The sequence below is a fragment of the Sinohyriopsis cumingii genome, chromosome 14, assembly GCF_028554795.1.
Source record: "Sinohyriopsis cumingii isolate HCF-2022 chromosome 14, ASM2855479v2, whole genome shotgun sequence".
Taxonomy (NCBI): domain Eukaryota; kingdom Metazoa; phylum Mollusca; class Bivalvia; order Unionida; family Unionidae; genus Sinohyriopsis; species Sinohyriopsis cumingii.
Window position 1 is genome coordinate 112156806 of NC_142974.1, and position 14065 is coordinate 112170870.

At 34.0% G+C, this 14065-nt stretch overlaps 1 protein-coding gene across 1 annotated transcript in view; it reads left to right on the top strand.

The window, feature by feature from the left end:
• Positions 1-287: 287 nt before the first annotated feature.
• Positions 288-14065, top strand: part of LOC149784610 (uncharacterized) — a 53000-nt gene continuing 39222 nt past the window's right edge. The window contains exons 1-5 of the mRNA XM_089932667.1: positions 288-495; positions 1338-1439; positions 4132-4267; positions 7610-7731; positions 8732-8920. Coding sequence (XP_089788793.1) covers positions 8866-8920 — 55 coding nt within the window. The 5' untranslated portion in view covers positions 288-495; positions 1338-1439; positions 4132-4267; positions 7610-7731; positions 8732-8865. The remainder of the gene's footprint in view (positions 496-1337; positions 1440-4131; positions 4268-7609; positions 7732-8731; positions 8921-14065) is intronic.

Sequence of the window (14065 nt, forward strand, 5' to 3'; positions counted from 1 at the left end):
TTGGAGGAAACGGTGGCTTTTAGAAAGAAACTGGATATTGTTAGCGACAGTTTCTGCCCATGCATATAAACATCGAATTATGTAAAAGATTTAATTCACGGTAAGCAGAGGTAAACACAATTATATTTCGTAAACTCCAAAAGCGCATACATTACTAAAACTACCGTAGGGTGATTTTTGGTTCTATCAGCCATTGGTCAGATTTTGCAAAATCTCTTTGATACGAAATATTAGACATGGTTTAAACTATGCCAATTATTCTCACAATTGTCTTATTTTAGCTTCAGAACATACTTCAGGCGTCCAGGGAAGAAACGTGTTCATTGGAAAGAATTCATCATTTGATAGAATCATGTGACACCAATGCAACGACCGAACATGCAAGTGTTAATGAGAGCAGTCGATGCCTTTTAAAAGAAGACACAGATGGAAGAACGACCGAGCTGATATGTTTAAATGGTTTATTCTATAAAACACATTCTGGAACTGACGTAGGTACGAAAATATATGATGCCATTTAGAAACAATTATTGTTTATCATTGTTTGCTGTTAACGTGTCAACGATTATCATAGTTCTTATTATTTGTTTCACTTCAGAATACTAAAAGTCGCGCTAAGTGACCCAAGTTAATATTTTTAAAGGAAAACAAACCTGAGATAATACAAATTTTCTGTGGATATTAAATAACTAGCGACAACATTTGTTTGTTTGTTAATTAATGATTAACATTATTTGTACGTATCAATATGAACCATGTCATATTGCAGCTGTAAAGATAAAAGTCCACTGTTAAGAAGAGCTCTACAAATACTGAACGTATTCGAAGCCGAGAATGAATGGATAATATTTATAAAGCTATATAGCACGCACAGTTACTTCAAGAAAGACATGACATGTTTATATAAAGTATTACTAAGCAATTCAGTGATGATTTATTTCATATCTCTTTAGTCAAAGAGAGAATTGGTTAATTGAGTAGTCTACATTTAAAGCTTAGTTAACATATCACAAACTATATCATGTTCAGGTAATTGAGCTAAAGAAAGTCCCCAAGACAGACATCACTGCGCCCGACAATACATATACAGAAATGGCTTTTGGTCGCTAGTCAAAAGAGCATCCATTTATTTCTGCAAATTATTTTGGCAGAATGATTGAATTTTAACTATCTTAAATTGATATCGTTTATTTAAAAACATGAATCAATTTTCAGAGTTTAGGATCAAAATTATATGCATGTCTGAAAGCAACTCTCGACTAATGAAATTCTTTACCGTCTATATTTCAACAGTCACTAAACTCACTTTCAAATCTTTTTTTTAATTTTATTTTTAGGGCATGCGATACATAAGCGATTCATTGAATGGATAGTAATAGGAATAGTATTACTAGGAGTGACGGCTGGACTAATCACTTGTGCTATATTATGTAACAAAGGTAAGCATCAACAAACAGTGGTCGTGTGGAAATAAGATGTGCATATATGACAACAAAGAAAAAATATGCACCGCCACCAATAATAATCCAGTTCGGTTCTTATGAATTGGCATGCTGATTTTCTGAAATGCATATACCGAAAGTATGGCAAACACAGTTACGTCAGACATAATTATAATTGTAATAAAATTTCACAACCTGCTTTCTTTGGGAGATATATCATTAAAGTATGTAAATTCTTACGCCGTACCGGTTTGACGAGAGAAAGAGAGAGAGAGATGGGTGGGGTGGTCATTTCCACTACATTACTAGTAATATAGATTGAGTTTCCCTTTGTCTTCGAAATGGGTTTAGAATATATGGCTATTACCTTCCATTGGAAATACAAATACTGATGCATAGAAGTTGTGTCAATGTACAAAAATTTTCAGCGTGACTAACATCAATTTAGGAAACAAAATATTGCCTACGTTTTAGCATGTCCAGGCAGCTACTGTTCTAATCCAGCATATATATATATATATATATATATATATATATATATATATATATATATATATATATATATATATATGTAATTACTTTGTCAGCAACTGAGAGGATTTCGGTTTCCAATACAATCACGATCCTTCGATTCTACCAACGAGATATTCGTGCAATTTTGCTAACGTTATGGTCACTCAGTTCGTTTATGGCACTTGTACAATCGTTGTCGTCTAGTGTCACAGTGGCCTATTTTCTAGACGATCTTGCGCGTTATACTTGTACTGAAACCATTATTCACCATTAAACCTGAACACACGGAAGAAAACAAAGTTATATTAAGTGTCCAACTTTGTACGTCTTGAATATCCCATTACTTCATGATATTGCCCGTAATTACTGATATAGTTTTGTAATTTGATAATGATGTTAACGATGGTAATTATGATGGTCATGATAATGATTCCTGTAATCACACCACATATAGCATTTAGATTTGACCAAATGCGATTTGGAATTTTTGTTAGCGAATTAGTTTCATTATTAAGATATCCTGCAGGAAAACTAATCCTACTAGTTTGAGAAAGTGAATTGAATGAAAGCGGGAGGTAGCGTTAGACAAGAATGAAAATTTCATGTTTGATATGAAAACAGTACTAATTCAATGACAGTGTTCATTTTTGAAAAGACGTATGCAAAGTTATCGATGATAAATTGCAAATATGTTTAACTATCTAATATACTACTTCCTTCTTAGGCTTATACCATCATTAGTCTTCATCAGTGGAGACATTTCTTTCGATGCGTGTGTACCATTCGTAGTTTACGATGATGATCACGTCATCATTAGATGATAATGATGATGATAATGCTGATGATGATGATTAGAAACAACTAGTGGATTTGGTCACAACAAATAAAATAAAATGTACAGAAATAAAGAAAAAAATACGCAGCCATATATGCATACTTAAAAGGGTTTGCGGTGTATTCTGTGAGTTATGTGAGGTTTTAAGGATAAGGGAAAGCGTTAAAGATACGTTTTTCATCGACGATTTATTTATTTGGATACATATTAAAACTAAATTAACTGTCCTCTTAGGGGCATTGTCCATTTTGTAAGTATGCGTAAGCGTCATTCCGAACATTTCATTTTCACTGCACCAGAAAATAGTTTACGAAGAGCCGAAAACAACTTCTTGGTTGGATCGCATTCAGCTTTGTAAATACACATACACTAGCATTCATGTCTTATCTAACTGCTGAATCGGGATGTTGTGTCATGTTTGAACGCTTACACTTGTAACAACTCGGAAATGACGAGCAATAATATATTTCATTGGACGAAAATATTGGGTCATGGGGATCCAGTAGTAGTGTTTATCCCATAAGACTTCAGCACCTGATTGTACTTATGTGCTTTGAATGTACACGTACAATGAGAAACAACCTTTATATGTAAAGAACACCCAGTAACAACTGTTAGCATCTGTTCACATATGTATTGCTCTCCGTCAGTATTAATTTAAGCGAAGTATCATTGGATAAAATAGATTGGCTGTGTAATGGAGCATACATATATATGTATTGCATCATGTCATTCCCAGGTCTTTGGTATTATGTTAGGAAAGGATCATCAGTGCGGAGAATAGCTCACTTCTTGTATTGTAAACACTTCATCGCGTACAATTTTTGTTTCCATTTATCATACATTTGATGTCCTAAGCCTGAAACAAAACCTAACGTCCCAAAATTGTGATATTCATTTGACCAGCTTTAAAGTAATCGTTTCTTTAATTAAAAACAAAAAACAAACCATTGTCGAGATTGCACAGTTTACAGGTTATGAATTTAAATATCACGTGATTGTTAATTGTCCTTGACTAATATATTCTTTGCCAATCTTCTGTTGTAAGGTATGTATTGTTTAAACCTAGGCATGGATCATTGCATGCTCCTATAGCGGAGTGAAAGGGAATGTTCCAGCTTATAATTACGTTCTATTTTTATTCTTGTTTGAGAAAGAAAATGAAATGAGTTAAAAAACGTTGGAAATTGCCATCCACACAGTATACGCCCCATCTAGTTAATAATCAATAATGATAAGGAATATGAGAATGCATTTTCTGACCTCATTGACAGTATCAAACCTACGTAAACCGAAATTATTGGTAGATGGTGGCTGATTTTGTTTTATGCATAATTGCAGAGAAACCAGCACCGAAGATCAAGACATGCCCTCCTGATGGTCTATTTAGTTCTTATGAAGCAACAAAAGCCACTCGAACAGGAACTGCCACCTGGACTGATCCAGACTTTGAAGTATTTGACGGATCAAAAGAACAGTATGTATGCAAGGCGTTTATTAACAACAACTGGTGAATAATCTCCGGTTTTAGTTTGTTACACAAAATTTACAGCGATCTACTTATCAGTCTGCAATGAATCAAATCACAGGTGACTGAATGACTTCCAAAATTTTGACTAGGGAAAGTCAATCAGCCTATTTTATGTTTTTATACCTTCCTACCTACTTACGCATATACCAAAAAACCTACCTACTAACAGAAAATGATATTCTACTCTGCATGCATAGTTCTGCAAAATCCGCCCCTTGCTATTTTATATTTACAACGTTTTCCTTTATATGTTTACAAATCAGTCTGGCTAGTTTCCAATCGCACACAACATGATTACACACACACACACACACACAGATACACACACACACACACACACACACATATATATATATATATATATATATATATATATATATATATATATATATATATATATATACCAATAATATTAATAATAATTATTTTGGGCAGGTATATCACCCAAGTATAATAATTCCTGCTAGGTACGTTTTTGTAAACTTTTGATCTATAGAATCAAAAGGTATATAAAATCTTAAATTTATGGAACGTTTCCAGTTTTTATTTGTAGACAAAAGCATAAAATTTGACAGGAATCACAATGGTTTGAGAACTAAAACTTTAAGCAAAATAAAGTGTACTGCCGGTCAAGGTTCAAAGCGCAATAATAAATATATCTTTTCAAACATATGTCAACATATCTAATCCGGTGTCACTCGTATTCGGTTACAAGAATGAATGGGTTCCTGAATCTAATTAAAGTCAGAAGATACACTTCTCCTCCCGCAACTTTTCCGTCAAGATAAAATAAGTGTTCTTTATTTCTGACTGGACTGTCCTGAATTAAACTATAATTCTATTTCAAACATTAATGAAGGACTAATACATGACACACCATCAACAAAGCTAAAATGGTAAGAAATACAGCATTTGGTGTAAAATGTAGCCCCGCGTAACGATAACTCAACTTTCGATTTGAATCATCTATATATAAATTAATCATCAAAGGCGAAAGAACACCTCCTTGCCTCACTTCAAGGAAGAAATTGGATACCTCACTTTCCCTACCCCATACAACAACTGTTTGCCACACCACTCACATAGGACGTGAACCATGTTTACGTGTAGCTGACTGACGAACAACATTTTAAACAGTTTCTAATGATTGACCCTATCAAATGCCTTACTAGCGTCTAATAATAGGTACCGTCACAGGGCTATCATGTTCTAAATATATTTGACAGTTTCTTCAAATGCATAGAGGCATACTTCGATTGAATTTGTTTGTTAAGCGGAAATTCATTATCAGAAATTGTGATTTCACGTCGTTGGTGTACAATACGTTCAAATATTCTCAAAAAATTGTCGCAGAGGCGATGGGTTTATAATGAGGTTTTGTACTACCGGTTGTAGTGGTTGTGAGATTAGCTTGAAGAAAGTCATGAACAAACATGTTCTACATATAACATGTCAGCCTGCACATTTAACATAATATTGCACAAGTAGTATATGTTTGATCTGAGACAATGAAATCAGTGCCTAGAAGAGGCCTTGCCTGCTGAAGGAACATGACCCTTATTGGAATTGTTACTAACACCACTTGTATTGCGGAAGCATTCAAAATGCATTTGATATGCTTCGTATGATATTTGGACTATGATTGCCATCAATACAAATTGGTGGCTTATTTGAAGTTGCAGAAGCAGTTTCTTTAATTTGCTTCCAGAATTTACGCTGGTATAAATGTTCAAATTTAGCTTGGAAGAGCTGTGTTTTAATTGTCCCTTTTAGGTCTGATGGTAGTATACATTAATTCAGCTCTAGCTGGGCGTAATGATAAGCAAATGCTGAGGTTTTTCATTATCATGAAAAATAAGGCAAGCGTGGCAATGGGTGCATGGTCAGTGCAGATTGTATATTTTGACACGATGACTAGCTTTAGATTTTCTCACTAAGTATTAACTAAAGTTAGTTAACATTGTAAATATATATGTGCGAAACACCATTATTCTGTTTGGGGCCCTGAGTGGCTGAGTGGTCTAACGCGCTCTCCGTTACGGATCACTGCCATCTCACCTCTGTCTGCGTGGGTTCGAGTCTCGGATTCAGTCAATGTGGATATGTGAGAAATCTTGACAGTAGCTTCGCGTGGATCGGTGCATCTTTCCGGGGTTTTCCCGGGTTCTTCCTCCACCATTAATACTGGCCGCCATGTATAGCCTATCGTGTGCTGAAAAATGGCGTTAAACCCTACTGCAACAACAAAAATAACAACCATTATTCTGTTTCAATTCCACAAGATTACTACAGTTGTGATCACTATAGACGTGATTGCTATAGACGTGATTACTACAACCGTGATCATTATAGACCGCTGCACAATAAAGGTTCCCTATCTTGTTTAAAAACAATGCAGACATTTGATGATAATTGTTCAGTCTGACAAAATGATGCTGTGTATCACAATTTAAGAGTTCACGGGCCATGAATTACGACCAATAAGTAGTTCAGTATAGACAGTCAATAAAGTATGACTATTGTCGACCACTACTAGGATATGAATTCTTCTCCTATTACTTATAGCGGAATAAATCTATCATATAGAGACGCAATGATTCTAGCACGAAGGAGAATTGTCTAAGTCACTGAGAAAAGTTAACTTTGTTGATTGGTCAACTACATGTTTTAATTCCGATATGAACTAACCATGTTCATCACAAAAGTAGAGATGCTCGTCTCCATTGGCAGTGGATATGAGCGTTTTAGAATTCCAATCACTGATGCATTTTGTACATAGCATTTTCTACAGTAACATATATTTTGCCATAGTAATTGACAACAATATATCATATATATCATACGGTCAGTAGATATTTGCAAACATAAAAAAAAATAATCGATTGGGAAAATCGTTTTTTTTATCCGCGGAAGTCACGACCGAATTTATAAATCCCTATCCTTAATCAGTGATTAAATGGTTACATATTAAATGTTAAATGGTTTAACAAAACTCTTCCGTCGAGTCAAACTGACGTACTTTTAAAACTAATACGACCCAATAATGAGTTTATTAGGAAGGTAATTTCTTCGGAAATAGAGACGTGTAATCTTTGTTTGCAGTATACTGTTGCAATGAGAATAGGATTCTGTTTCTGCTGTTTTATAAATTGCACATAACAGCCAAATATACGACATTTACTATTATTCTGTCTAGATGATACTGTGTTTATTGTTACATTAATGGTGTTTTTGTTCTTTAACAGTCGGGATATGTATTTATGCTTTTTTGTACTTTATTTCTCGAAGGGCCAAATGGAATTATTTTGGAAAGAAAGACAAATATCAGGAAGGTGACAACTATGTCGTCTTCAACGTAACCGATAAAGGCGGTAGATATTCGGTGTGTGTATTCAACTTCGAGATAAAAGGTAATTCATCCCACTATTCTCTCATAGATTTAACTATCATTATATTAAAGATTAACACTTTCGCTAAATAACACGGATGTTTGAATCATTTAATATTTGAAATCAAATAGTGATGACGACGAACAAGTTTCGCCCATTGCGTACAATGTAAAATGAATTGGTACTATATAATGTAAAGAAAGAACTTCTAGTTTCCTGACAGTATAATGCTAATGAAATTCTTTCCAAGCTCGAAGATCTATTGTCCTAGCATGCACTAGTGCAGTCTCCCGATGAACAAGTTCTCTCGATGATAACCTCGAGTCACGGTACATCGCATTAAACATGACCCGATTTCAGTCAGTACCATTTCAGTAACGTAACAGGATTTTCAAGGAAAAATGTTGCCTCTTTTTCATTTGAATTGAGTATGGTAAGGCATATAGTGTCTACACTTGGTGATACTTGAATTGGTTATGGTAAAGCATATAGTGTCTACACTTGGTGATATTTGTTAGTTCTCGAGTATGTGAGTGTGGACTGGATTCATTGACCAGTCAAACGTGTTTCACAGAAGGTTGGGGGTATAGGAAATCGTTGAATATCAAGAACATCATGATAATCCCATGGTAGATTAGATTGTTTAGTAATTGCACATGAATATAAAAATCTCAGACACATGACCAAACACTATCTGTATGGGGGAGCAAAATGTATTAAAACAGCGTTTTTGACCGAATAGAGATATGGATTCTATTTTTGTTTGCCTTTAACATTATATTTATTATTTTGTTTTCTTAATATATTGTTGATTTGCTTTTTTTGAATTCTGGAATAAATATTTTATTTGTGCTGAAATTTCTGAAAAAGATGACTGTTTCATAGTTAAATATATTTATATCTGTGTTCTCGTTTTTGAGAAATCTTGCTTTAAGCAATTTGTATGAATTTTCCAGTGTTCTTTGTCTCTCTAGTTGTTTAAAACTTTAACATCATCGAAATAATGTTATGTCTGTTGTAGTTATAAGTTGCCAATCACCACCAATACCGCTAACGAATGGATACATTGAATGTGATGCAATCGGCTATATATATGGTGCGAGCTGTCGTTACAGTTGCCGTCCCGGATACAATTTGATTGGTTCCCAAACTACAATGTGTGATACGTCAAAAACATGGAGGACCGATGGAGTGCAACCAGTCTGCGAACGTAATGTTGATATTGCATAGATGGGAAAAAAGTATAGGGTTTCGGGTTAAGGGTTCGTTGAGAAAGGATGTAGACACATCTATTTAGTGACATCTCAGGGAGAGAGATACAACACTTATACAAATTTAAATATACTGTCATTATTACGTAAAAGAAGTTGACAAATGAAATTTCTTTTGGTATCAGTTTTCCTGAATCTTTATCTTCTTTGACCATTTTACTTAATTGTCTTCAATATAAATGTCTATTGATTTTTTTTAAAAAAGTCACATCATTATTTCTCAGTATTTAACGTATTACGCGAAATAAAATATAATATGGAGGGATTATACTAATCAAATGTGTTAAAGATAACGTGCCGACAAAGATATCGAATAGAAAACAACGGTATTTATAACTGGCTAACAAGAAAATTGTGGTGGCAGAAACCACGTGAAGGGTATATAATCGACTTCTATATTTTGTCAATGTAAATGACAAGATTAATTGATAATGATAATAACTTCACTGAGTGTTATATAGACTGATTGTTTAATTCTTACTTTCTTTCACAATGAATACCTGCAAATATGTCTATAAAACGTATTACGTTTAACAACGCTATGTAATAGACAGTTTTTACAAACACGATTTCTTCTTCTTTATTATTTCAAGACCTTTGAACAATTTATATGCTCACAATGAGAGAGCGGAGAAATCAAAACAATATTTTCAGTTTGTAGAGGCAGACTTTATATCTTGTTGAATTCCTAAGATCAAACCGTGGGCACACCCTGTAGATATAACTCTCTAATTTATCCTGTATTTGTAATTTATAAGTATCATTGCTTAAATGAACATTACTATCCTGCTGTTCGTTTCTTTAAAATCATTTTCTTAATTTTTTTTATCTGAGCAGTAGGTGCAGTGTGTATATTTAGAGTCGAATACTAGGTAAAGCAGATGGTAATGATAGAATACGGAAAGTAAGCAGATGCTAGTACATTAATATAGAAAGACGTCTCATGTACAGTTCACTAACTCAACTCTAATGTATAGATGGATGTGAGTTATTTGGACCAGCTGCATTATCAACATTATATTTCTACGAATCAGGTGGAACGCGATGATTTTAAGGTATATACGAATCATTACAGAGCGGAATATGACTAACTTAGAAATTAAAACATTAATTTCTTTCTATTGATACGAATATCTGATTAAATTTATATTTGATTTAATTTAATTGGTTGTTGGTTAGCTTAAAAAAACTTTATTCTATTACATGCTATTGTAATGTGATCTTATTTACTTGATTTGGCATTTTTTTAAATAGAAAAATCAGTTTAACCTGAATCTTTTCATAAACACCTAATAATAGAAACACTGTTTTTATTTTTGTCTTAGTTTCCGACCTAGGATCAGAAGTCACTCAGTGGAGTAAACAACTTTCTTTTTTTATTTTATTCTTAGAGCAAAATGATTGGTTGTTTCAGGGTCATATGGAAGTACGTGACTTTAAGATGCAAACATGATCACCTGATCCTCTATTTCAAAATCTAGGTTTTTCCGTAATCGCACAGAAGTGTGATTTAATAGAGCTGTTTAGAGAAAGATTTTACAGTTTCGGCTTTTAAACACTTGATGTCAAGTTGTTTTCTACTGTGGTGACCAGATTTGAGTTTCGAGCTTTATTTTAAATTTTCTTCAGATTATTTGGATTCTCAAAAAGTAATTTGTTTCTCTGAAAATATTTGAGTGTTCATAAAGAATTCATGGACAAAGACATTTCTTCCAATTTTATTCGGAAATTCAAACACCGAAATATTATTTGTTGTGGTCCAACAAAGAACTGTTTGACACTTCAGTGCTATACAGGTTACAGCATACGTCATCGCCTTCCATTTTTGGATTTTTCGTCGGGACTCGAACTTGAATTCATTAGAACATTTCATTACTAGGACATCTAAAATTTAATTTTGGATTATTCCTAGATTATTTTTGGATTTGATTCTTAAAATTGTAAGTTACTATTTTTCGTTTCTATGGTGTTTTTTCCAGGGAAATAATTAATTTGCTAAATTTTACAAAGCTTGTCGTTTTTAACTCTTTCTGTGTTACTGTTGATTAGAACCTAAACAAGTAATACTATTTATAGTTAAGTTGGAATGAGGTCACTAGTTTATGAAAACAATGTCAAGGTTTCAGTCTTGGACCAATTTTGAAAAGGTGATATCCTTCCAGTTTGATTCAAAGTAATCATCATCTTTGTGACAATTAAGTTCACTGTCACCAATTACGCGTCATCCGCCTAGTAAAGCGACTAATTTTAGTTTATAACACGAAAACTATGCATTAAAGAAAAACGTTGTTTTGCACCTAATTCTCAGTCAACGCAGAACCCACTGTGTTGAAATGTTGCTATTGTATAAGTACAATGAACAAAATGTATTTTGTTCTCTATTTAGCAGCATTAACTAGAGTAAAAGTAACAATTATTATGTTGCTTCATTGCGAATGATTTGCTATGCAAGTGAAACAGAGATGTCTCGGTAAAACGCTAAATTATATATGACCATATTTATTTGAAGTCTTCGAGTTATGTAACTTTTATTGGTGTACACTTCCATCGGCATGAGTGACCATTGTCCTACATTTAAAATATGCGTGATAAATGGTTTCACACTCCAATCATTTCAGCATGCTATAGCTTTAGACATGTTTTCAATTAAAAAACAGTTCAAAGTAGTCCATGGATATTAAATGAATATTTGATGATGTTAATTAGATTACTTCAACTTAGTCACTTTAGATGTAAATGATGGGAGTATTCCTTTGAAAAGATCACCTAGCTGAATATATAATCAGCAAAAACAGCTTACACTCAGATCATTAGAATCCATCAAACCACGTGCTAAACGTCACGTCCTTGTGCGTATTAACCAAGAAAACCAAAAGAAGAATGATATTGTACGAGGCATTAATCTGAACAAACAAATCGCATTAGCAACAACTGGTTCACGAATATTAACAGCAACCAGGACACATTTTGAACTTTCAAAGGAACTAGAAACTGGGAAAGGTTGTTTCTAAAATTCACATCTAAAAGCTATAGAATCTTAAGAAATGTTGTTGTTGTTCTAGGGTTTAACGCCATTTTTCAGCACACGATACATGGCAGCCAGTACTAATGGTCGAGGAAGATTCCGGGAATACTCCGGAAAGAACCGACGACCCACGAGTAGCTACTGGCAAGCTTTACATGGCGGCCAGTATTAATGGTGGAGGAAGAACCCGGGAAAACCCCGGAAAGAACCAACGACCCACGAGTAGCTACTGGCAAACTTTTTCTCACATACCCACACAAGCAGAATCCTAGACTCGAACCCACGCAGACAGAGGTGAGATGGCATAGATCCGTAACAGAGAGCGCTTTTGACCACTCGGCCTCTCGGCGCCCCAAGAAAGGTAGTGCTTGTATTCATAAAAATGAAGATATCAGTAGGGCGTTCCATAACGTTCCTACTGGTATTGCTGAAAATAAATAACCAATTATAATTATACTGATTCAATTCCTTTGCGAAGGAACAAATACCCGATGATACTGTTTAATAAATGTCTTTCGTAACTGACGGTAACATACTAAGGTATCTACGAAAGTTATAAGTAACACAATTCGTATGTGCTTACTTCATGACTGTTGCGGATAGCAGTTTCTTTCAGTTCAAAAAGCGTAGTTTATATATGTATTCGTAGTGTATTAAGTCTAATCAATGTCTATCCAAATAGAAAATTTGCATAAATCTGACCCTCTTGAGAGATGCAATTTGTTAGACCTATTTCATTCCTTTGTGTCTTATGAAGAGTTCTGCAGATACCTTTTTGCGATTCTCGAAGTGCTTTCTTGACGTAGAGTTCATGCCTTCATCTCTTGCTAGAATAACTAAAAAATTGGACGAGGCCTTAGGTAATGTACACCCAATAAGACTTTTATTTGGTGAATCTGGGAAAGATATAGACTTTTTTCATCATGATTCCAGTAAACAATCTCAGTAATAGCTCTTTAAATTTTCTCAAGTACTTTTTAAAAGGAAATACACCAGATGTTACCATGAACCTGACACACCTGAAGGAAAAGGTGTACCTTGTGGAAAACGTCAAGGATCTATGCTAGGGGCACTTACTATTACGCTGATAACAACCGACAATATATAAAAAATTGGAATGGCATGCCATTTATGAATGAATGCGTTAAAGAAAGGCTACATTTATGTTCAAGGGTGTTTAATGTTTATATGCTCAACAAATGATGTGTTTTGTAAATGGACGAATAATACTAACATAGATAGTGGTATAGCAATACCACGCTCAGTATCATCCAATAACTTTATTATTTCTTATCACAAACATGAACTGTATGACAAATTAAGGCAAAATTGATTGTATATAAGTATATGCATACATTATATTAACGCTTCTCATGATATTTACCTGTGTGTGTGAAAGAAAAAAGCCACAGTCTTTTACATTTGTGTGCACGATACTCTCTGTACACTAATGCTTAATACTTATTGTGTTTGATACTTGTTTTCCATCAGCATTTGATAGATGTGTTTCTACATATGTAAATAAATATCACAAGGGATATTTATTTTTGTAATAACTCGGTCTACCTTTTAACAACAGGACTTTATAATAATAATAATAATAATAATAATAATAATATTATTATTATTATTATTATTATTATTATTATTCAGTGCTCACACTAAGAATCTTTTAAACATTCCGATTAGCTATTACCACCAGCAGAACTATCAATGCTTTATAAGAGAGAAGCAGAGAGTTCAGCCAAGTGTTTCGATGCCATTGCGCAGAATTATCGTTGCGGTTGAGTATAATTATTGTTGGCAGTGCGTAGAATTATTATTTGCCTTTGCGTAGAATTAATATCGACGGAATGTAGAGCTGTCGTTGCTACTGTATATCATTATCGTTGCCAGTGCATAGAATCTTCGTTGTCGGTGCGTAGAATCATCGTTGCCGGTGCGTAGAATCTTCGTTGCCAGTGTGTAGAATCATCGTTGCCGGTGCGTAGAATCATCGTTGCCGGTGCGGTTAGATATATAACAATTTAAGTTAAGATCTTTGATGAAGGAAAAGAAA